The 27,583-nt window shown below is 41.0% G+C and overlaps 3 protein-coding genes across 4 annotated transcripts; 2 read left to right on the plus strand and 1 right to left on the minus strand.

The window, feature by feature from the left end:
* Window positions 1-8,651: 8,651 nt before the first annotated feature.
* Window positions 8,652-12,360, plus strand: si:ch211-57n23.1 (uncharacterized). Of its 2 annotated transcripts, none has more exons than XM_062529729.1 (3): window positions 8,652-8,799; window positions 9,294-9,806; window positions 11,030-12,360. In XM_062529729.1, exons 2-3 carry the CDS (start codon window positions 9,301-9,303, stop codon window positions 11,175-11,177), a joined length of 654 nt encoding a protein of 217 aa, XP_062385713.1. In that variant the 5' UTR covers window positions 8,652-8,799; window positions 9,294-9,300; the 3' UTR covers window positions 11,178-12,360. The 2 variants fall into 2 exon arrangements, with proteins under 2 accessions (XP_062385713.1, XP_062385714.1); XM_062529730.1 differs by having other exon boundaries at window positions 8,710-8,799; window positions 9,316-9,806.
* chrac1 (chromatin accessibility complex subunit 1) lies at window positions 12,050-14,081 on the minus strand. The gene is made up of 3 exons (XM_062529731.1): window positions 13,868-14,081; window positions 13,337-13,463; window positions 12,050-13,229 (listed from the first exon to the last, which is right to left on the minus strand). The coding sequence occupies exons 1-3, from the start codon at window positions 14,012-14,014 to the stop codon at window positions 13,153-13,155; spliced, it is 351 nt and encodes a 116-aa protein (XP_062385715.1). The 5' UTR covers window positions 14,015-14,081; the 3' UTR covers window positions 12,050-13,152.
* Window positions 14,082-14,566: 485 nt separating this feature from the next.
* crtc2 (CREB regulated transcription coactivator 2) lies at window positions 14,567-26,461 on the plus strand. The gene is made up of 14 exons (XM_062529715.1): window positions 14,567-14,806; window positions 15,623-15,724; window positions 16,432-16,533; window positions 18,901-18,962; window positions 19,496-19,564; window positions 19,850-19,950; window positions 20,243-20,319; window positions 20,687-20,730; window positions 20,990-21,228; window positions 21,638-22,089; window positions 22,884-23,978; window positions 24,266-24,322; window positions 24,579-24,744; window positions 24,971-26,461. The coding sequence occupies exons 1-14, from the start codon at window positions 14,627-14,629 to the stop codon at window positions 25,117-25,119; spliced, it is 2,895 nt and encodes a 964-aa protein (XP_062385699.1). The 5' UTR covers window positions 14,567-14,626; the 3' UTR covers window positions 25,120-26,461.
* The last annotated feature ends 1,122 nt before the right edge of the window (window positions 26,462-27,583 follow it).

The raw sequence follows: 27,583 nt of genomic DNA on the forward strand, positions 1-27,583 counted from the left end.
GACTGCTTATGTGGGACTGGATCCCAGTCCTTATACCAATGGTGCTCTGAGCCAAGATAATCACAAAGATGATTATGCCCTTTTATTGATGAATTGTCACAACCTAGTTTTTTTTTCTCCCCTTTTATCATATTTTTTTCTCCAATATACATATGACATTTGACCAGGATTTTAACTCTCGATCTCGTAGTGCGGCATTTAGATCATTTGGGTGTTTGACCTGTTGAGCTTGTGTTTTGTTTGTTGCGTTTTTAAAACATTTTTTTTTTTAAATACACCAAGTTCCTGTCGTAAGTTGGCCAGTGTTCTAGAATAGTTTGCATTATGCTGAGCATGTAGTTCCATTTGGATGCTCTGCTGTTGGCATAGAAACGTATGTAGGCCAGTCAGATCATGCTGGACTCTTCAGAGAGGAAGTGCATCTCCAGTTTCATGGCTTGTCAAGTTTCTGGTTGGGGTTGACTGGACTTGTATGCCTTTAGCCCACTACATCTGCAGGACAATGGTGATGAGACACTGCATGCCAGTTCACAAAAATGGAAAACTGCAATGGAATCTTAACAGATAGCGGGTGCTTTAGGTGGCACTTGCGTGTGTGTTGCAAAGAAACTGTGCTTGGGTTTGAATCCCTGTAATACAATGTATGGTCTCACTGTGCTTAGATTGGATGCCAAGACCCTTAACATAATGCCACTTTCTCTGTTTCAGTGTTTAGCATCTGTGTTTTAGCATCTCGCGCTAGGAAGGGGGTTAAAAAAAGAAGATATTTCCTTTGCCCCCCCATGAGAATAAGAGCCGTTTACGGCTAGGGTCTGGAGTTGTAGTCTTTTATTATTATTTTGTAGATCAAAGTAAAAAGGCTGGTCTGCATTTTTATGACAAGCTTTTATTGATTGATCGTGCAAGTTTGAATGCCTTTTGAAAAGCAATCATTAAGGTCTAAAGAAACTACACAAAATGTCCTGGTAACTGTACTTGTATTTACCGAATTATTGGCCTGGAAAGACTCCGTTTAGTTTCGGTCAGATTTTAACTTTTTTTTTTTTTTTCTAACTATGCATTCTTAACCAAGAGATTTTAGCTGTGACATGTTGTCTGTATAAATTTTAGATAACCTTTTAACGTAGTAGATGGGGAGATAAGGGTGCGTTTTTCTTTTCTTTTTCTTTCTTTTTTTTGTAGTGGGCTTAGCACAAAATCCCCTTAACCTCTTGTAGCAGTATTTGCCTTTATGTCCTCATTTCCAAATATGTATTTATAGATATATATTCTGACAACACAGACAATTGGTAATTATTTGTACAGTATCAATCCCCCCCCCCCCCCTAAGCCAAACAAGATTTGCCATTATCAATGTCCACAGTATATGAAGCACAAATGGATGTTGTAATTGTAGGTGCTAGAGTCCCTCAGTGTACAAGGGGGAAATAACTTGTACTTCATCCCTCTATGTAACGACACCTTAAACCTCAAAATGGACAGGTCCAAGAGGTTCTTCATTTATTAACTAAGATCTATTTTTTTTCAACTTGTTCTTTCCTAATCAGTCACATTTGATTTTTTTCCTTCTTTTTTTTTAACACATTTTTTTGTCCATTTTCATAACTGACTCGAACACCAACTGACTACGTATATGGGGCATTTCTGTTAATCAAGTACTTGATGAGAGCTGGGGTTTTCCTTGTAATTATTTGGCGCTGGTATCGCAACATATTCATTTGGGTGCTCTTCAAAAAATAATGGACAGGGTGCATATTCCATCCGTTTCTATAACTGTTTGTGTCGCAGGCAGGACATAGCCAAACTGTGCTATCCCTTGGGTGCAATTGTGTTGAAGTGGCCTTGTGTTTACCTCTTGTTACCTGTTACTTATAGAATGGTAACATTACAGCATAGGCCATTTCCTCACAATTGCAGACTGAACAATTGTCACAATGTGGTAATTCTCCGAAGTTCTTTTTTTTTTTTTTTTCTCGTCATATCCATTAGGTGGTGTCATGCTCACTGATCGTACATCACTACTTTCCTTATATCAGGGTTGAGTATTGTCATTTGTGAAGGGCTGATGTGGTGATGTTTTCCATCTGACCAAACACCAACTGGTCTAATCTCTGCTGGTTTCCTTGCTTAGATGATGGATTAGTGGCCTGGATTGGATTAAAAGGAAAACATCACCCTACCTTAGTCCTTTGAGTGCAAGATTACAAACCCTTGTTCTCTGTGGTCCAGAAACCCTCTTGTTGATTGTAATTGATGCCTGTTATCAGCAGGCTTTAAATGGCTGAGGTGACTTTGGATTCCATAGGTTTTTGATTCATTTCCCACTATTACTAATCATGTCATTAAGCTTACCGGTGCCAAATCGACTGCTTTGGATTTGCTAGGAGCTTGCAACATTCTGCAGTCGCTGCAGATTTTGAGGTGATTGAGAACCATCTCTTGCTTAGAGGGCATTGTATTTTTTTTTTTCCAACCTGTCTTGGGGGATTATTATATATATATTTTAAATGTGCCGTGTACCAAATCTGTCATGCTTTCCTTGCAAATGCATTGTTCAGGCATCACACTTTCATTACTATAAGCTCATATGCCAGCGACTTTAATTGACTGCTCCGTAATTCAGTATAAAGCAAGTCAGAAATGTTAGAACAACCAGCTTTGCATACACTTCACCCTTTTTTTTTTGCTCTTTGTTCAAGTACACACCCTGTGTAGTTCGCTTTCCAGATTTATTCACTTTGTTTCTTTACTAAGATCTGTTAGTCAGTAATATTGCAATTTTTATTTACTCTCAAACCCATCTTGAAAAAGGATTTCCGATTTTGTGTTTTTAATGTTGCAAGTTCTACCTTCTGATACCAGCACCTTAGATTTCCAGATGTTCTCCAACATATGCAATTCCTGAAAAGTATGAAAAGTATAAAAAAAAAAACATTGTTTTGCACTATAGTAGAAGAAGTTTGGAGTTGTGAATCGCGTCAGTGGTGTTAAGAAGTGTATACCTCAGAATTGGGGCGAACGTAATGCGGGTAGCTGTGCGGTCATCTTGGTGACTTTTCTTTTAAAGGTCTTGGGGTTACATTAGCCACACACAGACACAGACAAACATTGGTACAAGAGAGAACCACAAACTACTTATGCCAAGTTCTACATTGTTACAGCCTATGCAAAAAGTGTACTAACAGAGATATTGATGGAAATAGTCAAAATGGAATCATGTAAGGTTCTTTTTTTATTTTAAAATCATTGCTTTTTGATTTCATTGGATGTCATCCAAACCTTCCTCTAGTTATTTGCCATATTATCAAAATGTTTCGGGCAACATATCTGTGTGTCAAAGATAGTATTGTGTTTTGAGCGCAAGCTGGAGGTCTCTTGTCATATGGAATTTTGTGGTGCTCTACTAACAGATACAGGCACTGTGGATAAATTGTGCTGTGTAGGCAACAAAAACTGTAGATTGTTCAATCGCAATTCAAATCTTATTTTTGTATACATGTTAAGGCTCAAGCTATTTCTCTTTGCTGTAGACTTTTTTTTTTTTGGTTTCATCAGAATAAATGATGCAGCACTATATAGTCTTGCCCTGTATTTATATGACTGAAGATCTCATGATTACTTGTAAGCACATACAGTGTTCTCAGGACTGTATCAGATTTTACACTGAAGGTTTTAACAACATTACATGATAATAACTCTCCTACCTTATGTTTGGCCAAATAACTTACCTGCTTAAACACTACCAACAGGTTATTTTCAAGAGCTGTGGCATTTTATTCTGTATTCTGCAAATAAAGCTTACTTTTGGTTTGGTATATATATATATATATGGTCAGAGAGCAGGCAGAAACTATTATTGAGTGCTCCAGTTTGAGGACATTAGCTTGTATGAATGCTTTTCCCTTGGTTATAGGCTGCAGAGTGTTTGTGTTTGTGTGTGTGTGTGTGTTTCTAGTGAAGCTTGCTGATTCAGCTTTATTTTAGTTTGTCAAGTTTGTCACCAATAATTTTACTATTGCCTTTTTCATCAGTGGCTGAGATGAGTAAAATACACAAAAGATCCCTCCCTTTATATTGCTCTTATTAATGGATCCTTCCAGAGGATCTATCCCGCATAACATGGTGAATGTATTTTAAATGCTAGCATTGTAAAAACAGTGTACTCTAGGCCTATATGTCTGATTCTGTTCTGTCTATCTATACCTAGACGTAAGCTGCAATAGAAAGAAAGTGTTATGACATTTCATTGCATTTAGTTCAGTGTGGCTCATCAAACGTTATTTTTTTTCTCCAATGTTTCAAGGCAGTTCTTCTGTATAGAGAGAACAATCTAGATGTTTCCTCAAAAATGTCATGAGTGAAAACCTTAGATTTTATTGATCAACTTTTTTTTCCTATTGTCTCAACAAATCCATCACCATTCATGTGTGGGATTTAAAGGCCTCACTACATGATGGTATATACCATACAGTTGAGTTAATCACCCACAGTTTTATTTTATTCCATATTAAGCTTTTCTATTCTTAGACTGACAGGTCTTCGTTGATATGCGCACCTTTTCAAAACATGCTCTTTTTCCCTGACCGGTTCTTTGGTAAAACCAGCATTACCATTGGTGTCTGAGGATACTATTCCAGATTCTGTTACTAGACATTCATAGTTGACAAATGCCATATTATAAATGATTTTTTTTTTTTTTTTGTGGAAACACTCAGTGCTCCAATCCTCAAAAGTAATGCCATATTACTGTAATTAGGAAGCATAAGTAAGCACCTAAATCTGAAATGAATCAAACTATTTTTTTTTTCTTGTCATCAAGAACTTCGGATATATCTGGCTTTTTATACCAACTTGGAACACTACCTCAGAACAGTGTCGGGTGCTAGCATGTGCCCCTGATTTCTATAATGACAAAGAACAGTAACAGTGACCAAACAACACATGCCAATACTGTTTGTATAGAAAATGATCATTCTAATTGTTTTTTTGTTTTGTTTTGTTTGTTTTTGGTTGAGGACTAATTTGAGGGACTTTATATCACCCAAAAAGAAATTCAGGGGACCAAAAATGTTGTATTTGGCAACGGCATTGTTTCATGCATACGTTCTCTCTTAAGATACAAAACTATATTTAATTTCTTAAAAACTGCCTGTGAACACCCTTATTTATTGCAGTGAGCCTCAACCAAGACTGGATGACCTATTTGCCAACTGTATGATGACCTGGCCTGCTGTGTCCTTTCATGAATCAGCAGCTGTTCTGAGGGTGTAGGATGCTAGGAGTATAGGTGCCATTTGATAGCGCTGATCTGCACACTACGCAGAGGAACGGAAGAGAGAAAGAACCTTAAAGTTCTACCCTGCCAAAGGGTCTTTGGGAAAAACCTTCTAACATTTTTAGCGATGAACAATGTCAATGGTAGCAGGGCTTCTAAACGGAACCCTCAGGTTTTGAAGAGTCCTGGAACTTTCAAAACTTGACTTCATGAACAGGTTTTACCAAGACTTTTTAGCAAAGAAGACCTTAAGAATCGTTTTAAGCGTATAGTGTGATTGAGATGAGATGTATGACTGAAGTCAAGACAGTGATTGGCTTAAAGTCTGTGGAGGTTCGCGGTCATAGTTTTCAGAATGATATGGTGTATATTTGAAAAAGTCGTTTATTTGTGCTATTTGACAGGGTTGTGCCATAATTGTGGGTTGTCAGCTTGTCAGCTTGTGGAGGAATGGTCATGGATGAGATTGTATTGGCTATCATCTCTCACTTTGGATTTAGCTTTTTAGCAAGGTGGCGTGGATCTCAATAGTGTGCAGTATTTGATCAGCTGTACCATTGTGGTAAGCTGAAAATAGTGGCCGAATATAGCAAGGATTTGGGTTGTTATCCTCTACTTGACTTCATTTTGTAACCGTATGGCAATAAAATCAGTGAAGCTGTTGTCAAAATCAAATCTGCTGTCTTCTCCCCGAGTTAGAGAAAAGTGCAGAACACGCATAAGCTATGACAGTTCTCTGTTTCAAGAAACATATTGATCGGCTAATTGCATTTTATAAAGGGAATAATTCTAAGTGACATCGAGTAACAAATACTTTTCTTAACCAATGCACTGGTTGGTTTTAGGCGTTTCAAAGAATTGAGCAGCAGAATGGTACAGATAAGGGTGTATAGATCTGTTAGGTGTGAGGTAGAAACATCTGATTTTTTTTTTCTCCCCTCATTCCTATGTGCCTTTTCGATCACTCCCCCCCCCCTCTCAACGTAAAATAATTTCTATGTTACTCATCATGCAACCTTGTAAGAACATGCTGCATAGAATGATCAGTATTTATCTTTTGCACTTTCTAAGCAGTTTTTAAAAGAAATCGCCCACATCTGGTCGAGCAGAGCGAGAAAGATGAAAAGAACGAGGTATTTTCTGCTACAATAGGAACTTTAAGGAATAATATGACTTGGATAACTTTTCTAAAGAAAAAAAAAGTATATACACATGAAGTACCTCATAAGCCTGATATATGCTGCATTGACTTTGCATTTTATTTTTTAATTTTGCATACTGCATTTTTTTTTCCAAAATCAAAGTATCCCTTTATCCTGGGAGGTTTGTTGAACACACACGGTTGTGCAAATGCCTGTTTGTCTTTCCTGGCACAGCGTCACCTCTTTAATTATTGATGTTTTTTTTTTCTTTCTTTTTTTTCCCTCTGATAGAAATAACATGTGCATTTGTACGTTACATGGTGCACAGTTGATCAAAGCCTCCGATGTAAACACAGAAACTCTGTTAACTTCAGTTTTCCCAAAATGTTCCCATCTGACAAATTCAATGTGGTGTTGTTTTACAGTGCGTCCTGATGCACTCAGTGTCACGTGGGCAAAATTCTGTATGATGACGGCCCAACTTTAAACTTTAACCTAGATGGGCATGGAGAGACACATCCTGATGAGACATGATCACTATTGGTGATTGATGAAACGTGACTACAGACTCAGGTATTGCCAACTAAGGGCTATATCTGCCACTGCTCTGTTACCTTTCAGTTCCCTCACCTTTGTCTTAAATTAGCCAATTAATTGCATGTGGTGGTGTTGGAACAACATTTCTGAACATCTGGCCTTAATAATACACTATGACCTGCAGCGTGTAAGCTAAATGTTGCCCGTAGTTATTCAATGCCCTTTGTCTGTTTGCTTTTCATCTACCTCCTGAATGTAGGGAGTGTCCTGAACCATTTTCCCCTAAGACAATCATTTACATTCACCTGGCCCAACAGGAATAATAATTTTAAAAAAATATATCAGTTTTGAAATTCTGGGCAACATAATTTCTCATTTTTATTCAAAGTAATTAATTATTTCCAGGACACCCCAGTTTTAATATTAAAATATATATTCTCTTGAAACATGAGTCCATATCCTCACTCAAGCCATGGAATAGCAAAGTGACCAAAGGTTTTTATTTTATTTTATTGTTATGGCATCCCTGCACAGCCCACTGGCTACAAGCCTCCCATTCATGTCATTGATTTTGAAAAACTCTCTAAACGTCATAGCTTTTCACCACATGCCAAATTTGAATTTTCTGTCATTCCTGTCTTGGTGGTCTTTTTTTCTTTTCAAATTGATGCATTTGAATACACTGCTAAGTTCCTTGATGTTTTTGTTGTTTTTCTTCTTGATGTTGTAACGTGTGAGCTTTCAATTTGTATTTTACTTTTTGTTAATTATTATGATTAACTCGAAGATATGCTGTAAACCTTATTAGGACATAATGTGAATATGTATCACTTGTAGTTCACTCTCTGGCTTGACTGTATATTGCATTAATTAATAAAAAAATAAAATTAGATTTTCTCTCACCAGGCCTATTTGCTTTCATTTATTGTACTACTTGTTGATGGTTGATGTCAATGTTTTTCTTTTCCCAGAACAATGTGCATTTTATCTCTCTCTCTCTGAGATCATTGTTATATGGTTTTTAGACAGTCTTTTCCCGAATTGCAGAAAGGGCCAAGCCACTTAATTCTAAACAAACACAGATGGTCTTGGCCTCTAGTAGAGCTCGGCAACACAATCGGGAGTTTTGCGCTGGCTCGAATTTTGCCAGTGTTTAGATGGGGGTGGACATTGCCATATACTGTATGATGGGTGTTCTCTTCATCAGTCCAACATGAGGGCACTGTTATTCTTAAAGATCCCATTTCTCTGCACAATATTGCGACCATTGGCATTGATGTTACTGGGTTTCCATTTGTAGCTGGTTTGTCTTTTGCGGAAAGACTGTGTGAGTCAAGTGAAAGGTTTTAACCTTACATCAGGTTTGACATTTAGCCAATAATCTCGAACCTGACCCATAGTCACTTTTTTTTTTTTTTTTTTTTTTTTTTTTAAGGAAACATCTTTGGAGAGTAGCACTCCGTCACATTCATTTCAGATGCAAAAAGCATTCACTCTTACTGTAAATCCGAGTGCAACATGGGTAAGTCCAATAAAATCAAATAGCCTACTTGAAGTACAAGAGTACTATACACAACAAGGGCAAGACCACACAGCCTTCTTTTAGGTCTATGCACACAGCAGCGCTACACATTCCTGAGAGGTTGTGACGTAATTGCCGCGTACTGAAAACATGATTTCAGGTTTGAACGCCTTCTGGTAGGAGAAAGTCATTCCCAGACCTGATCCGGCACACAAATGGTGCGTCGCTGACTTCGAAGTCCGCCGTCTCCACCGACTCAGACTTTCCAATAGCTCAGCCGTGAGAGCGCTGCACTGGTGCTCGACTTCGAGCTCTTCTCCAAGGTAAGTTGCTTGAATAGCTTTATTTGAATAAATAGTTGCATTGTCTTTAAAACGGCAAAACCTGAAGGTAGGCTACTTGTGTTTTCTAAGTCTGACTAAACATGCACGTTATTCTACGAAGGGTTTCCCCGTTACGTATACGTATGACAAAGCACCGTAAACAAAAGACACGATGGAACATGAAGTGAGATGTGGGCTACCATTCTGTCTTTTTCAGTGAACAGCAGGCTTATAGGCTACCGTCGTATTCAGAGCTGTTGAGCATCTAGTGTGGGTAATGCTTTATGCATTTAAACAAAGGCAGCGAAATAAGCTATTTATGGATCCTAATAGGCAGATCTCGTTTATCACCAAGATGCATTGCCATTTATGTAGGATCTCCTCTTTCTCCATGTAGAGTCTAGATAAATCAGTTAAGTTGTGTTAGCCTTATGGATTTGGCACCGAAATAACTCTCAGTCCATCACATCAACTTAATAAATACACTGTGGCAGTGCCACAATGTTGTTGTTTCAGGTGGACATGGAGCGATCTTGGCTGCCCATTTGCCTCCTCCTCTGTGTCTGGTGCCCCGCATTGGGAAAGGAGCTGGACCAGACGCCGGGCGACTGGGACGACTGGGGCTCAGGTGTCCAGGACCTCCTGCTGGCCGGCTTCCCTGCAGACAGTCCCTTTGTCTCGGAGACCCCGGGCAGGCCTGTTAACTGTACCCAGCGCTTCTGGCTGCCCCCCTCCTCCCCGGTCTGCTGGGACGACGTCGTCGGGCAGGAGGAGTTCGAGCAGACCCGCCTGCTGGCTCTCCAGAACCGGGCGGCGTTGGAGGCCGTGTCGGTGGCCAGCGGCCTGGACGAAGGGGGGCTCTCGTACGATGAACAGGCCCGTCAGGATGTGCAGGGGGTTCAGGCGGATCACCAAGAGGTGGTCCAGACTGCCGAGACCATGGAGAAGGTCTTCTTCTCTTTAGAGGACAAGAGGAGAGAGGGCACTGAGCATTATACCTTTTCCAAGTAAGCTTTATCCTTGCATTACTATACATCCCTTATCATAATCCATATGTAAGAGCAGAAGACATGAGAGCTGCATTACATGTCGCCTGTTAATTAGTCAACAAACGGAGCCTTAAAAACCTGCAGGAAAGAACAAGCCTGTTTTATTGGCTCAGATTTACCACAAAAGCCTTGACACAAAGGGTTTTTATGAGGCAGGCAGACACACACACACACACACACACACTCACTCAGTCACTAACACATGTGGAGGAATGTAGGCAAATGTGAGTTTACCATTTTTCCACACCAGAATCGCTGCATACCTCAAACATGAGGTCACAGCCATCAGCCAAGAGTCAGGATCTTTTCCATTGCTCTGGATATGTCCAGCACACACACACACACACACACACACCAACAAAAGCACTTGTCCAGGCGTCCAGATCTGTGCTTGACTGTGGAGGGCCTGGTTTCCTTCTCAACAACAAGCAGCTGCAGCACTGTTAACAACTGAATAAATGCTGTTACAGTCAATGAGCGACACTGAAGGAACAGCTAGAAGGACATAACAGGAATGTGTATAATGATTCTGCTGTGAAAATTAGCTGCAAAAAAACCATATTGTTTCCACTTCTTTCACATCGCTGCATTTAGATGGTTTAAGGTAGGGCCTAACTTATGTTCGGATTTATTAAAATGTCACAGTTCCAGAAAAGTATAAAGGGGAACTACAAATAAAGAGGCACACAATACGTTATTAGTAGTATGAAATAAATGTGTTTAGATGGTATATTCTTCTATAGGCTACTTGAAGTACAAGAGTACTATACACAACAAGGGCAAGACCACACAGCACACAGCCTTCTTTTAGGTCTATGCACACAGCGCTACACATTCCTGAGAGGTTGTGACGTAATTAAATGGTATATTCCATAAAGAACATCAAGTAAAAGGTTTCTCACATTGGAAATGGTTCTTTAGAAAGACTATTTTCAGACATTTTCTTCAATGGTTATTCAAAGAACTAATGCCTTCAGGATTCTTTGAAGCACTACAAAAGGTTGTTTTATGGCATCTCTCTGAAAAAAACTTTTTTTTCAGTGTTCAGAAAACCGCATTCAACATTTGTTTTTAAACCTAAAGGCATGCCTCACCTTCTAAAAACACAGAGTACAATTGGTATTTTTGATACGAGACTATTTAACAAGACACTGAAAACTGGTTTACTCTTTTCTTCATAGTATAAAGGAGCAGCTGACCAACACCAGAGCCTCACTCCATAGTCGAGAGGAGCTGGCTGCACTTCTGGATGACAAGCTCTCTGTTCTAGAGAGGTCCCTGGACCTCATGCAACTTCGGCTAGCCAAACTGCTGGCACGGAGATGGTAGCCATGCCGACTTCTTTTTTCATGACTATGCACGACCTATATTACATATAAAACCCATTACATTGACCATAGATTTCTCTCTGAGATGTGTACTATTTACCTGATAGGTGAGCTTGTTAGATGGGGAGGTATTTAGGTTCTCATCTATATCTTTTTGTGCCCCGCCATCCTAATGATCCAGTGAATCATACATTATGGTGGAGAGTGTAAGTCTTGATAATAAAATCTATTTTTATACTCTCATCCTTCAGGCTTGTTCCCTTTACATAGTGTAATGACGCTATGAAACTGCCTCAAATTAAATGCTTAGTCTGAGGAAATAATACTCATTTTTAAATAGAGAGCTTAAAGTGGTGGTAATAGTGCTGTGACAGCGTGAGTAAGGCACTTAACTGAATTGCTCCAGGGATGCTGCAATTGCGGAGACCCTGCAGTTGGTATCTGTAAGCTGCTTTGGAGAAGTGTCAGATAAATGAATAAATGTAATGTAAATGTAACTATACTAGAGACTTGAAGGATGTTTTTGTAAGCAACTGGAGCTGGTATCATCTTCAAGGTATATGGTTGTCATGTGACATGCACCTGTCATTCTAATTGCCGGCATAGGCTTGGCTCTGCACTACGCAGTTTTGTGGTCCAGATAGAACCACTCCTAAGAAGTAAAAAAAAAAAAAACCTTGCATGTCACCTCTAAGTATATTACCCCCAAAATAGCTGCTTTTGATGTTTGTTACTTTTGTTCATGCCTTTGCAGTAGATTGTTAGCTTTAGACAAAAGAAGCCCCTTGCTGCTGCTAGGCTATATTATCTGTCTCATTGTGGACCACACAGAAACAATCTTCAGATCGTAAGTGTTGAAATAAAACACGGTCCCACTATGCAAACATGTTTATTTCCATACATGGTACAGACTAAACTCTCATACAAACATATATGAACACTACGCTACTTGTTAACAGCTATACAAATCAGATCCAGTGCACTTTGCTTTCTGCATGAGAAAAAGGTTAGGTGTTAAGGAGAGAGTGACTAATTATGCCTTAACTTCATCACCTCTGTTAAAACATAGGAGCATTTATACAGAATATTCCACTGATTCTTTAGAGAACAAATATCAAAAGGATATATGGATGTATCACAGCATAAATAAATAATAATAAAAAAAAGGATTCCTAATACCCCTACCTTTCATCTAGGCAATTTTTTTTGCACAATTCTTACACGTGTTTGCCCTCTGCAGAAATATGAGACTGGGAATCTTTTTTCTTGGATTCAACAAATGATTATAAAAGAAACAAACAAAAAAAAACATTAAAAACAAATTTCTCGTATTGCCCTCTAATAAAGAGAAAAATGAAATACCCTGAGTTGTATTTAGTTCAGGTATTGGTCACAAATGCAGTAGTATTTTATATTCATGCTTTTTGAACAGTCAATGCCACTGGTATTCAAGAATGAGAAAACACACAGTACCCCTTTTTTGATTGATTTCACACTGAGTGGAAGCCTCAGGAAGCACCAATGGAGTTTGTTAGTAAAGCACCATTTAACCTGAGAATGTACAATCCTGAAACAGTGCAATGAATGTGAATGACCTGGTTAACGTTGAAATCCATCCCTGAATACAAGTCTATGTGAACTGTAAATTACTGGAAGCCAAATTAATCAGTTGCCCATGATCAGGCTCTTGCAATGCCTCTTAAGAGAATATCAGTTCACAATGTGACATTATTTGCAGTAAGGAGGCCAAAATCAAACAAAACAAAACAAAAAAATCACACACACAGCTATTAAGGCAAACTAATCAGGCTATTTTAGCTGTGCCTTGATTGGCTGGAAAAATAACATTTTCTGTAACCAGCACACTGATCGTGGTTGCTGATTTAGCTGTTAAAGGGTCGGAGAACTCAGCCATCTGAGTTACTGAGTGAGTGGTTGGGAACAGATCCAGGTTTTGCAAACTTTGCAGATTTTCATTAGATATCATCTTCCTCTCCTCTTTCTTCCAGAGACTTCAGGTAATCACTTGCCAATATCTTCTTTGGAAGAATATCTATAAGTGAAAAACACAGGCGTAAGGACTAGAAACAAAAGGACAGCACAAAACTGTAACACATTGTAAACACATTTAATTGTACAATGTAAAGCTTGAGTACATACCAATTAGAAACTGAAAGTTGTCTGTCTCCTCTGCAGCGTTGGCGAGGTCACTGTATGAGAGTGTTTTCTTTCCTTTCCCAGGTCCATTTTTATACGAGGACCGAGCTAGATGCTGTACAAAGAGCTCCTGGATAGAGATGAGTTGAGTTGAGTGAAGTCGTATTCTCAACCGCCATTAACAGCATATTGAAAGCTTCGCAGTAGTTGACAATGACACTGATGTTAAGCTACTATGATGCCCTTTCTGATCAGGCCATCTTACCAGCAGCCAATAACATTACGTTAGTTGTGCATGGCTAACATAGCTCGCGGTCTGGCAACTGTATACTCACCACCATTATCACGTCGGATCAATCATAGTTATACTGAACCTAGACGTTAATGTATGCAACCTCTGAACAACCACTGTATATAATACGTATGAATAAACAGCCTGAATTCGCTTTCTGGATTTACTTCATTGCTAGTAAACGTGTTAGCTTGTCCCTAAGCCTAACGTTAGCAAACAAACAGCCAGGGATGCAGCCTTACCGTTGCTTTTGTTGTTAAAAAGAGGGCTTCCTGGTTAATATTTGAGACATCTGGAGAACTTTTCATTATCAGCTTCACTCTGGACATTGGCAGTGAAACATTTTTGCTGTTTGGTGTAACTTTGCCATCCACGTTATCTCCAGACATCTTCACACAAGTTGTTCGGACGACTATTTCGGCGGAAGTGAGCCGCCACTTTTGAAAGCGGTCCTGGGCTAATCTAGGGAAATGTAGTTTTTTATATATTGCAGATTGCTCGGAAATTGGCACACATTTGCCATATATTTGGCAAAAATGCCAATCATGAACAGAGAAATCATACACGTTTGATCTAAATGTAAAGTTAAAATTAGTTGTCAGCTTTGCTCTTGAGTTGCTTACAACCTTACTTTGTAACAGTAAATGCCGTAGGCCTATCTTGCAGAAAAACATCGCATGAACAACTCTGCGAAACTTTTGGAATTTTAAGGTTAAGTTCATAATGGCAGTAGCCTTCGTTGTTTTCAATCCATAGAAATACAATCTCGTAGCAAAATGTGCACGAACTACATCTCCCACATCTCCTAATCTGTTTATCGACAGACCTGTTGCTCCATCTGTGGGCAGTGTAGTTTTTTAAAAGGAAAAAAATAGCGCTTTTCCGCAGAAGAAAAAACGGCAGTTCCCATGATACATCACGATTACCTCTCTAGGGTGTTTGGGTCACCGATAGCTTACTGAAGAACTCACTCACTACTGTTAAATACTATTGGGTCGATAATGTTTATGGCAGGTACAGGTTTTGGGGGTCGAGGGTGTAACCAAGGACCAAGTTCAGGATCTGGCTCTGCGGGATGTAATCCACGCAAGTTCAGCGAGAAAATTGCCCTTCATACTCAGCGCCAGGCTGAAGACACCGCCGCCTTCCAAGAGGTTATGATGGACATCACTTCCACCAAGGTAAGTGTCGATGTCGATTTGACAGGCCGAGATCGCAACGAAAGTGGCAGTCAACACAGCTACAGACGGGAAGTTAGAGTATATGGCAAATTGGCAAACGTTCTGATTATAATAAAGTATTGCGAAGTCGACTGAAAAAGTTAGCAAGGTTCACTTTGCTAGCAAAGTTTTCTGTTTACGTTGCTTCAACCAAGCCTGAGAGCGGGCTGCGTGCAGTAATTAGGGTAGCATTGCCTTACAATCAGAACCGCTTTATTTGGAAATGTACAATGTGAGGGGGCGCAGGAAGTGATTCAGCGCAGTGGAACAAGAAAACAGCGGTCTAAAGACATGGCAGCAACATTCAGTGAAACTGAGAGTAGGGGGAGTAACAGTAAAATGAAATCAAACAACCATGAATATAGGCCACACGTTCAGGAGGGTAATATGTGCAAATATTACATGCTACACTATGCTATTGCAGTCTTCTTGACAGGCAGAACGGCCTGGGACCATTGTACTGCCCGTGTGTTTGCGTGCGCGCGTGTGTTTGGTGAATGGGGGCCACACACTATGCTTGGTGCTTTTCGAATGAAATTTACCAGGCAACATCTTGCCACCAACACTAGCAATTCCACAACAATGCCCCTGAGATTTTTCAGAGATGCCCCAGATAACCTTAAGAGACACTTCATAAACTTGTCTTTAGTTTAATATTTGCCTGCAGTTCACCTCACAACATAATCCAGTAGATTTATATTGCCAGGGCCAGATGCTTAAATTGACAGATGAGCTTTTCTGTTTTCTGAAATTCATGGAAGTCCTTTTCTGTTTCAGCTACAGGTCCAGAGAGCTCGTCAGACCAGAAATCTGACGCCATATTATGGTGGTTCCTTGCCCAATGTTAACCAGATTGTAAGAGCTACATGTGATTCTCAGGTGAGGCTTCATCGCTATGTAAAAAGTCATATTTCCTGTATCAGATGATTTACAGGTTTAATGGCATGATGATTCCAAACAGTTATCCCTTTGTGTTAGTTTATTTATTTGTTATATATATGTTATATACAGTTATTTAGAATTGTATGCATTGAAGGCATGCAATGCATGTCTGATCAACTCCCTGAAAGTAAGGTGATCACATTAGGATGACATTGGCAACAGCATGGTTTAACAGCAAAAATATGAACCTGGCTTGCTTCATGGAGTGAGGTCAATGTTATGCCATTTAATTTAGCTCCATTAACCATTTGGGCCACTATGTCAAGAACTACTATGGGTATTTATTTTAAATAATGTCTATTTATATTATGTTCAGATTGTTATGATTCAACATCCCAATCTTGAATGTGCTACACAATTACACACTGTTACCTCAAGACTAGGATTCATGTATGTGCCAATACGCCTACAGTGGCAAAGTAGAGCGTGTTGCTTAATTTTGGTGGTGTACCATGTGGGTATCTACTTTTATTTCTGTGGTGATCACATTGTATCAGAGCATATTGACTATTGTGCCACTGTTTTTCTGGTAAGTCTTCCTGTCTGCCTAAAGACTGACTACTCCTGTAAACTTGTATATGCCCTCAACACTCTCGTATCAAACTGACTCTGCATATGTATCTTTCAAACATCTCTCAACATAGGGTCAGGTGTCATACAACCCTGAGCACAGTTGTGTACCTCGCCGTCACCTGATGTCAGATCAGTCCCATAGAGAGTCACCAGGCCGACCCAACAGAAGACATGTATCCTTTTCAGTCAGATAAGATGTGCTTCAGTTATCAGCAAGTCTTTACTTACATACTGCTTCTGGGCAGACTTTTTGGAGTTTAGTTTTTCTTTTTATCTTTATTATATTCAATAATGGAACTTGTGACTTTTTCCAAATCAAGTTGCACACACAATATGGCAACATCAAATTTTTACTTTTACATTTTGTGTGAATTAATTAAAGACCTTGATATATTTTGAAGAGATGTGGAACACATAGTTTTCTACCCATTTAGCATATGTTAATGTATATACATACTATGCACACAAATGTACACTTTACAGGAAGAATTTAGCATCTCTCCTGTGTATATCTGAAATATAAATAAGTTAGTATGTGCAGTATCACTTAAATGTCAAGTGATTCAAAATTGTATCACCTCAGTAACACCTGTATTTCCTCTTATAAGCAATAATGATGAAACAAACATGCAGAAAGATAATATTTACAACACAGGCCTCAAAGTAGAGAGAGTGAATATCCCTGTAATCACTGTTGTAAGTTAGAAAACCTGTGATTATTGACACAAAATTGAGATTTGAAGTTTGAGTTCTGATTTCCAGTTAGCCTAATTGCATGACTACTTCATGACAACATATAACATGACTTCCAGAACGCCAGAACAAGAACACACTACATTTTGGACCTACGTATGAATTGTATCTAGCTGCAGGTCTGCATCATTTCGTCACATACAAAAAGATGCTTGTGGAATTGGAAAATATGATCGCGAGACTAGTCGATCGAAATCGAAAATGATTTGAACAGTTACCGGCAGTAGTCTGGAGGTATAAAGCAAGTCATACCACTAATCAAAGATGCAGGGGCTGCCCTACTACAATGACACCACAGCTAGTGTGCTAATTGCAAAATCTAAGTTGGAAAAACAGACAGGCAAGTCAGTGGAAATCATTGGAATCAGTGGAGCGCAGATAGCATGACATGGCAAATCGTCAACTTCTATGGACACAACCAAGAGTAAAAAAAAAAAAGATTCAACTTTTTGGAAAAACATGAAAAAAAAAGCCTGATGGAAATTGGAGGCACATTCCTTGATCATATGACCCCAAATTGTATTTAGTTTCACACCGGGTCCAGCATGTTTGGTTTAAACGTGACGTGGACTACCTCAGTGAATGAATGCATAGCCGTTAGAGTGAGGAATGCCGGAGGGAGAGTGATGATACTATGCTGGTAGTGCATGACTGCAAAAGAGACTGGGGAGATGATGACTTGTAGTTGATTATAGACGGCACTGTTTCTGTGTCTGTGGATAATATAATAAAATAAATGCCAGACATTGATACAAGCTTGGCAGAAGAGGAATATTCCAAAGTACACTGCCAAAATCATGCAAGGGTTTCAAAAGAAGACATTTGGGTAAACAAGGACCTGGCCAAGTATGTCATCCAATGGAACACCTTGGGGTAGTTTAGAGAGAAAGCTAGAGCAACACAACTCCTCCGTCTCTGAGGAAAAAGCAGCACATCTCTCCAGAAATGTGTGCAACGTTATCCTCCATGCTGAGGAGGATTGAGTCTGTCATCACAAATAACGGTGGATGTAGGACAGAAAAATTAATATATCTCAGTAATAAAAGTTGAACTGATTTAGTTGCATGGAACTTGCATAATTGTTGCATAATTCTAAACAAATATTCTCATCTCTACACTTTTGAAATATATGACATTGGACATTTTATGACATGGGGTGCTCTCTGTTGTCCACTGTATATTTTTTATGCACATTTTATCATTCTTCGTTCACTAATATACATTCAAGCTGGACAGAAGAGGGAACCACATCCTTTCTGTTTCTGTACCACATGCATGCCCAAAAAGATGACTTAGCCCCCTTTTTATGGTGTGCATTTCTGAGGAGATTTCACTTCATGTTACATATGTCCTTCTGTCCTTCTACTTCAGAACAAAGGCGTACACATGATATTGACAGCTGCATTTATATATAATTACATTATTATAAAATGTAATAACAATAATGCATTAATACATGTTATAACATTATACAATAATACATTTGACTTATTTTACTCATAGTTGTACCATGTTAGTAATTATGTTGATGATAATACTAGCATTTGATTACTTCAGGATGACATGAGTTTTCCATTGTGATTTTGATTCAAAGGGGAAAAAAACAGATAAAATATATGAAAATCTCTTATTCTATTCACTATTTTGTTTCTCACTGCATTTAATGCAGCCCTTGTGAATCCCTGTGAAGCTGATTGGTATGACTCAAACATACTTTTGCTTCCGATGGTCATGCTATACAAAACAGTCAACAGTCAAAACTGTCAACCTTAACCTTTGACCTGCAGACTGATAGTGCACCTTACCACTCGGTCCACCAGTCTCCTCCTCCTGGCTCCTACTGGAGAAGGTAAGCATCAAGGCCCACGCCAGCTGCTCCAGGTTGCCATGGCTATTGACACCTGCTGGGTGCACAGGCACTGTCAGCTTTCTGTTTGAATGACAGCCCAGAATATGAAAGTAGGCTTTACAGTAACATAATTTTTGTATAAGTCTGCCAGCAGTTCTTTTTAGATAACTAATTCATTGTTCTCTTCATATAAGGTGTGTATTTGCATTACCAAATTAAAATAGTTTTCTGTGCAAATTTGCCTTGTTACTGTCATTAAAGAAACATGTTGTCATGGTGTGACGAAGGTATTGGTAGAATTAGTCTTATATTTTAAATTATGATTAGTCATTGTACAATCGACTTTTAAATGAGTTTGAGAGGAAAACCCCAGGCTCTACCAGTAGAGATTTCTGTTGCTTTGCACACCCATTGAATGGTCATTTTTGTGTCCTTTTTTCTATTGAAATCCGTATGTTCCTATTGCCTTTCTTTGGAGTGCCATGAATAAATTCAATCCTACGTGACCCCTTTTTCTGTTTCGCTTAACGAAGGAACTGGCCAAACAGCTGCACCACCGACAAAGGCCAAGAGGTCCGCCTCCCAGCGACAGCTCTGAATAGGTAATTACCCGCTCTTTTGTCCACAGTTGCCCCGCTGGCTTCCCTTAGGCCTGCCCATCCCTAACTGCCCTCTCTCTCAACTCAATTCAGAAGTCAATTCAAATATACACTTTCATTGTCCGTTTTCATAAGAAAAGGCAACGTTCGTTATAACACTCACAGCAAAACTCAGGTTTCCGATTCTCACCAAAGCAACTATTCAGGACGTAAGAGTCGCGTTTATATGCACTGTTTGTTGTCAGTGATGATTTCCTAAAACCTTTATTTTATTTTATTTTTCCCCAGGACAAATTCCGATTCGGCCCTGCATACCACTGTACGTAACACACACATCGGTGACCAGATGAGCTCGGGCCAGTGTCTCACGCCCCGGAATAGACGCAGTGGTGAGTGCAGTGTGCTGCCTCCCTTCTCCCCACACCAGCTGCAGTTAGCAGCTCCCACTCCAGCTGGAGAAGGTTGTAATTAGAAGCTTGCGATACCTCCCCGAGTTGTTGTCTTGGCGCTCTGCTGTTTACACAAGTTGTTGTTGTTTTTGTGAGTCTCTGGAGTCCCGGAGTTACGCTGCTTTGCATTGATTTGAAACGTGATCTATGATGTAAACTAGTGTGACCTGTTTAAATGATCTACCGAGTTATGTTTATGACTGTTTGGTCTGTCCTTGCTTTTTTTCTCAAGCGTTCCCATATCCTGTGCCTCTCATCGAAGAGAATATGCCAGAGGAAAACAGGCCTTTCAAAAGTGACTGTAAAAAGGTAACTGTTTCCCTCCTGATGCCTCCGCCAAGGATGTTATGTTTGATATTTCAGTCATCTGTTTGTCTGTCTGTCTGAAAGCAGAATTACACACTGGCCTGAATTTCATGAAACTTGTTGGAAAGATGAAGCATGGGTCAAGGAGGAACCTATTAAATCTGGAAGTGGATCTGGCCACTTTAGTTTCACTTTCACCAACATTGAGTGATACTGCAGTTGGCTTTGGCAGAGTTCTACTCTACACTCTCTGCAAGCTCTTCAAGCTGCCTGTTGCACTGATGTGATGTACTGCACAGTTGTTATCCCCCTCTCAAGTGTGTAAGTATGTACAGTATGGTTTATCTGAACTTGTCTTGTGTGTCCTCAGTTGTCCGAAGTGCCATCAGGAAGTGGCAAAGCCTTCAGCCAACAGTGAGTCACTCCTGATTTCCTGTCATATTCCCCGTATGCAAGCTGCCAAATCAAATATCCTCAGCTGATGTGCACTTTTTTCTTTTGCATTCTTCTGCCCTGCCCTCATCTGTTCTCATCTCCTCTCATTTCCGATGTTTCTCTCCTCTTTCCCATCTGTTCTCTCCTCTGTTCTTCCCTTCCCTTGCTTTCACTGCTTTGTACCTCTCATATTACATCTCTTCTCTCTCTCTCTCTCTCTCTCTCTCTCTCTCTTCAGTGCCATCCCCCCTCCCAGCCAGCAGGGCGGCAGCCTCCTCCCGTTGCCCTCCTCTCTGAACATGAGTGGTTCTCTGCCGGACCTCTCCAGCCTGCACCTGCCCTCCTCCCAGCCCACCAGGCTGGAGCTGGACTCCCTGGGCCAGGCCTCGTGCTTGACCTCCTCCAGCAGCTCTGACCACCTGCCCGGAGCTCTCGCTCACCCCGGCCTCAAGACGGACGATGCCTATCACCTACCTGGTATCAGTCAATCAACTATATATTTTTTGGGGGATTTTTATGCCTTTAATTGGATAGGACAGTAGAGATACAGGCAGGAAGTGAGTGGGAGAGAGAGTTGGGGTGGGATCCGGAAAGGACCACGGGGCGGGAATCGAACCTGGGTCGCCGGGGTGCTTTGCAGGTACAATCAACTATATTAACGCTGTGTCTGACGTAACTGAATTGTATTATCTTGTACATACAGGTAGTAACATGTCTTATACATAAAGTATTATGCTAATATGTAGTCTCAGGCTACGTACGGACCTCTTGTTGTGATGCAGTTTTGTGTGAATGTTTTTGTGTTGTTTTAAGTTGACATATTTGAGGTACTTGAAGGTCAGGATGGATTGATCGATTGACTTTTTTCCAATCTTCGTCTTTTCAGGTTTATCACCAATGCCAGTTTCTCTCAGCAACCCTCTGCTTCAGTCTTCATTAAGTAGCCCCAACATCCAGACGTCTCTGAGCAGCAACTCCCTCCCCAACTCCTTGAGCTCTGCCTCCTTACATCTCTCTCTGAGTAACTCCTCCCTCAAGTCGTCCCTTAGCAACCAATCCCTGCTGTCCTCTCTCAGCAGCTCCTCCCTCAGCAACCAGTCCCTCCAATCAGCTGCCAGCCACTGCAGCTACAGCAGCGGCATTGGTGGATCACGTTCTTGCTCTTCCTCTTCCCTGTCCTGTTCCTCACGGGCATCCAACCAATCGCACCCTCCGGCGTCGTCACGGAAACGGAACCAGCTCAGCCCGCTCATCTTGCCCAGTGGGGGGGAGTCTCGCTGGCACCACCCGAAGCAGTTCTCCCCGACCGTGTCCCCAACACTGTCCTCCATCACTCAGGTATCGCAATTTTTTATTTTATTTTTTAAGTATATTTTTTGGGGCTTTTATGCCTTTAATTGGACAGGACAGTAGAGAGAAACAGGAAGTGAGCGGGAGAGAGAGTTGGGGTGGGATCCGGAAAGGACCACAGGGGCGGGAATCGAACCCGGGTCGCCGGCGTGCGGTGCATGTGCGCAGGTATTGCAATTAACATGGAGGTCAATGTTTACATCATGTCCTATTAAAAAACATCCTGACACAATGCGGCTAATACACAGGACATTACTGTAGACCAGCATTTTAAAACTGTTTTTTTTTTTTATGGTCCGTGTGTCATGTGAAAGCTAGACTAGTCTCTTTATGTCACAGGCTTGTGTTGGATCAATCTGTATTATCTTGACTTTCTGTGACAGAAATTAATTTAATTTAGCTTTCAGGTTGGTGTAATGCACTGACAAATGGCTTGATATATCCCTGACATGTCAAAGTCTCAGTTACTCAACAAAATTCTGGAATTGAAAGTCTGGTGGTTTTCTTAACCGCAAAAAAACAAGAACAGAGCTGCTACCCAGGACCTTCTCTGAACTCTCAGTATTTTAGCAGCACGAACGTTTGCATCTAATCACTTAGAAGACATGTTTTATCCAAAGAAATGTACGAAACACAATAACAGCCATTTTATCTTTTCGTATCTTCAGTTTTATGAAGTTTCCTATTTCATGGAGCCATGTTTATCACTGGGGCTGTATTTGACTTAAACTGACGTCAGATGTTTTGAAATCTCGTATCTGCGTTGCTCTCTGTCTTCCCAGGGGGTGCTTCTCAACACCAATCAGATGTCACGGGACTCCCGACCTCCTGCGTATCCCTACAGCCAGCCACAGCCACACGCTGGTCCTCCATCTTCCCAGCAGCCATTGCAACACCTGCCATACGCTCCAACAGAAGGGCAGCTCCACCATCAGCTGTCCGCTGTAGAGCCACCTATGCACAGTGCCAACCTCCAGCAGCAGCCACACCAAGCACCCGTGCCAAGCCAACGACTGCATCAGCAGCCCTTACAGCATCCATCGTACCAGCCACCCATGTACCCAAAGCGCCAGGCTCAGCAGTGTCAACATGCTCAGCCACCCCAGCCACAGAGCCACCTCCTCAAGCACCTGCAGGCCCCGAGCCCTCCACCCTCGCAGCTCCCACCTTACCTCGGCCAGGACCCAGGCCCAGGCCCCAACCCCCCGCCCAGCCAGCAGCACCTACGCCACCACCCACACCAGCACCAGAACCAGCACCAGCACCATCAGCAGCTTCCTCAGCAGCAGCCATATCACTGTGAGCAGAGCCAGCCGCTCCACCACGTTGGACCTCCACCACAGCAGCCTTACGCCCAGCCGTTTATCCTCCAGCAGCACCACCACAGCCAGTGGCCACCGCACCATCTCCAGCCTGACCCTCATGCTCCACATGTGCTGCACCACCACCATCAACAACAACAACAGCAGCAGCAACAACAACAACAACAACAGCAACAGCAGCAGCAGCAGCAGCAGCAACAGCAACAACAACAACAACAGCAACAACAACAACAACAACAGCACCACCATCATCCACCTTGGGCTTCTCCAAACCCTGCCATGCCTGGCCCAAATCAGGGCCATCCTTGGCAGAAGGAGACAGACCTCCACGGGCCCCTGCCCAGTGTGGGAACTCTGCCCACTCAGGAGCACATCCGAGCGGGCACAGCGATGAGGGTGCAGAGCCAACGGAGATCCAAGAGCCAGCTGCAGGAGACTGCAGCGGCAGGAAGTGCCCACTCCGGGACCCCCCAGAAGATGCCCCAGACTCAGCCAACAGGCATCTCCTCACAGGGGGGTGGGCCCTGTCTGGACACCAGCATAGGCCTTAATAATGTAAGTGGGATCTTCATCTTCCTGTCTGTCGCCTGTTACTGATAGCTGTCTAATTAGCCATTTTACAGCAAAAGGGATTACTGTGATGGCCACTACGTCCAGCCAGTTGATGAAATGTCCAGTTGCTGTTGTGTCCAGTTTGTTGTATGATTATTGTTGATGATAAATTGTTACATTTACATTTACAAAATATTGTTTAATGAAGGTTGCATCCCTTTAAGTTGCCTGTTGATTCCTGTGGTGATTTCTGTCCCTCTATTGACTCTCCTCTTCTGTCGTCCACGCAGGAGTCCTACATGGGTCTGCACCTCACACCCAGCCAGACCAAGGCCCTCTCCCAGCAGGTGGGCCGCCCGCGCAACTTTATCTACCATCACATTACACTTACATTGGCTCATGCGGTAGACACTTTCATCCAAGGCAACAGAAAAAAAGTGAAGTAGTCTGGGCTGTAGATGAGGAAGCAGTGACTTTCATTGTAGTTTCATTTTAAACAGGGGAGCTGTTATGAAGACAAGAGTAGCGTGTACTTGAAAGAGTAGGATACCTCCACATACTCACTATAGTTCTACCCTTGTTTTTTTCACAACCTCGTTACAGTTGGGTCAACTTTGCAAAGAGCCTGGGTCCAGTGCTGTCACAGAGGTGGGGATGCAGACTGCTGCCACAGAGAAAGAAGTCTCTCCTTTCCAGGGCCTTGATCCTGGGCTGGAGCAGAAACACAACACAGGATTGTGCCATAGCTTCTCTGATACCATGCTAACAGGTATAGTTCAGCATGAGTACCTCAAGGCTTTCCCCCTAAATCCTTCTATCTTTCTGTCTTTCAGTCTATTTGTCCATTCATTAATCTGTCCATCTGTCCATGCAATAAACTAGACGGTGGTGTGTATCCATTGCTGCCTTCACAGATGTCTGAACACAGCTGTGAACATTTAAATAAACTGTTGGGTAAAAAAAACAAATCTTTCTTTCCCCCAACCCTTGACCAGATGCAGCATCCTGGCTGGACCAGGAGATTGCTGGTTTCCCTGGCAACATGCTGGAGCTGGACGAAGAGGCCTTGGAGCTGAGCATCTTGAGGGATGAGTTCACCAGCGAGTCTGCCGCGGAGGGGGCATTCTACAACCCCATCAACTGACCCGGGCATGAGCACGCCGCTGAAGGTCAGCTGGAGGTCATCTCCCTACAGGTTTAGAGCCCCTCTCTATCTATGGAAGGTATGACGCCATGAATGTGATGATCACAGTGTAATTATGTCAACTAAGAATTATCCATATGATATGCAGTGATCTCCAGATCACCATTTTTAGACTGGAGTATGTATGTAGAGTATTGACATGAAGATGTTTCTGATGCACAGATATGGGGACAGAGCTAAATCTGTAAATCTCCAAGTATCAAGTATGCCATATCTACCAATCCTCCTAATTGTGACCCTGCCAGGCTAAACCAGTCGCTTTACGCCCTATGCTGTATTGAGAAAATCCACAATAAACAAACGTTCAGGCTAAAATGTTGAATTTCAAGTTTTCACCTTATTCGACAGTATACAGTCTACAATTTCATGTGTTGAACAACTTTCATGGAAAAACATATACGCTTTGACTCTTAAATCCGGTGAAGTATCGACACATTAGCAGACCATTGTCCACGCCACTTAAAAAGGCGATTTTCTCCTCTTCTATAGCATGTCATGACAGGAGACCCATGTCAACTTCGAATGCGGTTATCTTAGCGACCGTTTGTCCAATACCCTTGATAAACATATCGTTGGAAAGCTTAGTTTATGGCTGTTCATTTGAGCACAATAAATTAATTTTGTACATTTTACCAAAGCAACTGGTTTCGCCTGGCAGGGTCACAATTCAGAAAGTAAACGTGTGGTTAAAGAGAGAATTGCCTATTTATTAGGCATTGTATTCTATTATATTGTCCTGAATTATTGTGTGGAATTCTCCTTAGACATTGTATAAGACATGTCAACATTTATGTTGTGAGGTCATTAAAATAGAAAGAATTTCTTGAAAACATATCTATTTCTCTTGCAAAAAAAAAAAGAAAAAAAATCTAGAAAAGGAAATGTTCTCAAAAGGTCATGGTCAACCCTTTAATAAGCTGTCACTCGACAACTGTATTTTGTATGTGCCAGCCTGATCAATCCTTTCAATCTAATGATTTTTTTTAAATGAAACTGTTTGCTTTAAGCTTTTGTGTATATGATGCTAATATTATGACTGTATTGTCATGCTTATTTATTCTATATTTTCAAATATATGTTTTATATTTTAAAAGCCACTTCTCTCGCTGGTAGAGATGATGAATGCATTTTTGTGCTTAGATAGCTTTCTTGCCCCCAAAAAACAAGATAAACAGTGTTTTCTGTCGCAAACAAGTAATACTTGAGTAAAACAAACAAAAGCATTGTTTATTATTCATTACTGCCTTGACATTTTGCAATAGTAAATGTTTTCTTATGTGAACTGATTGCACAAAGCCGTTGTCTTTATTTATTGATTTCATATGTTGACAACACAGCATTCATCTGGTATCACTGTCAATTGAAAAACAAAACTATCCTTTCTTTGGTTGTCAGTGAAACAAACTATCCTTTAGTTTCTATTTCTGGTTAAGAAAAGTAGGGTTACACTTTACTTTAAGGTATCTACATAATACTGTTATGTTACGGCACTGTTATGAACGTGTCGTAAACATTATAAAAGTTGCAAATACTCCACTTGCCATCTTCTGAGTGGTTCATGTTCAGGTTCAAGGTATTTTATTTAGATCAGTAAATGTATGTAACAGTAGATTGTCAGCCAAGACCCAAATTAATATAATTAATAAATGCCTTTCCAATGATCATGTCCCAGTGACAGTAAGCTCCATTATTTGTAAACAAAGTTGTTCAAAATAGCATTTTGAGTAATGAAAGATCAAGATCTGCATTAGTAAAAACTACCAGCTCCTACTGGTTACATACTGTGCACAAATATTTAATTTAGCTATCAATAATGTAAAAGAAAAATGATAATTTTTGTTTGTAAAATGTTGTATTACAAACACAGTACCACAACATGAAAGGCAGCCAATGGAAAGTGAGGTTACCTCACCGAACGGAATCAGAAGCCACTGTTGATGCAGGAAGTAATGTAGGTTTATCAGAGGGCTCAGTGGGGGTATCAGTTAAGATGACCAGAATGTCCAGCTATGTTCACCCCATTTGTAATGTAGTCTAGGTCAGTGATAAATACATCTGCTTTTCATGTATGTTGTTTTTACAGTGCCATTGTGCAGCGTGTGGACTCTAGTTAAGTGTGTCCTCTCACATCCACCCACACAGACACAGTGTTGTCAGTAGCGTATGCCCTTGCTCTTGCACATTGATATTTCCGTGCTGTGAGCTTATAGCCTCTCTCCACGCTTCTGGTCAGCGCCACTTCCCTGACTCAGCTCATCAAGGCCTTCAAAACGGTCCCATGACTTTAGAGCACGTGCTTCAGCGGGCAGGGAAATGATCCAGGGGACTGAACAGCTGGGCCTGGGAGCCACCCTGGAGCCACTTACTTGTATTTGATGCATTGCCCATACTGACCTATTGGTGG

Source organism: Sardina pilchardus, chromosome 24 (assembly GCF_963854185.1).
Source record: "Sardina pilchardus chromosome 24, fSarPil1.1, whole genome shotgun sequence".
NCBI lineage: Eukaryota > Metazoa > Chordata > Actinopteri > Clupeiformes > Clupeidae > Sardina > Sardina pilchardus.

What these genes read in the sequence shown, in the direction of transcription:
- si:ch211-57n23.1 (XM_062529729.1), top strand. Translation starts at nt 9,301, where the DNA reads ATGTTGTTGTTTCAGGTGGACATGGAGCGATCTTGGCTGCCCATTTGC. An exon ending in GAGCATTATACCTTTTCCAA is followed by an intron (nt 9,807 to 11,029) that starts GTAAGCTTTATC and finishes TTTTCTTCATAG; the next exon opens with TATAAAGGAGCAGCTGACCA.
- chrac1 (XM_062529731.1), bottom strand. Translation starts at nt 14,014, where the DNA reads ATGTCTGGAGATAACGTGGATGGCAAAGTTACACCAAACAGCAAAAAT. An exon ending in TTTTAACAACAAAAGCAACG is followed by an intron (nt 13,464 to 13,867) that starts GTAAGGCTGCAT and finishes ATCTCTATCCAG; the next exon opens with GAGCTCTTTGTACAGCATCT. An exon ending in CAACTTTCAGTTTCTAATTG is followed by an intron (nt 13,230 to 13,336) that starts GTATGTACTCAA and finishes TTTCACTTATAG; the next exon opens with ATATTCTTCCAAAGAAGATA.
- crtc2 (XM_062529715.1), top strand. Translation starts at nt 14,627, where the DNA reads ATGTTTATGGCAGGTACAGGTTTTGGGGGTCGAGGGTGTAACCAAGGA. An exon ending in CGATGCCTATCACCTACCTG is followed by an intron (nt 21,229 to 21,637) that starts GTATCAGTCAAT and finishes TCGTCTTTTCAG; the next exon opens with GTTTATCACCAATGCCAGTT. An exon ending in CCAGCATAGGCCTTAATAAT is followed by an intron (nt 23,979 to 24,265) that starts GTAAGTGGGATC and finishes TCGTCCACGCAG; the next exon opens with GAGTCCTACATGGGTCTGCA.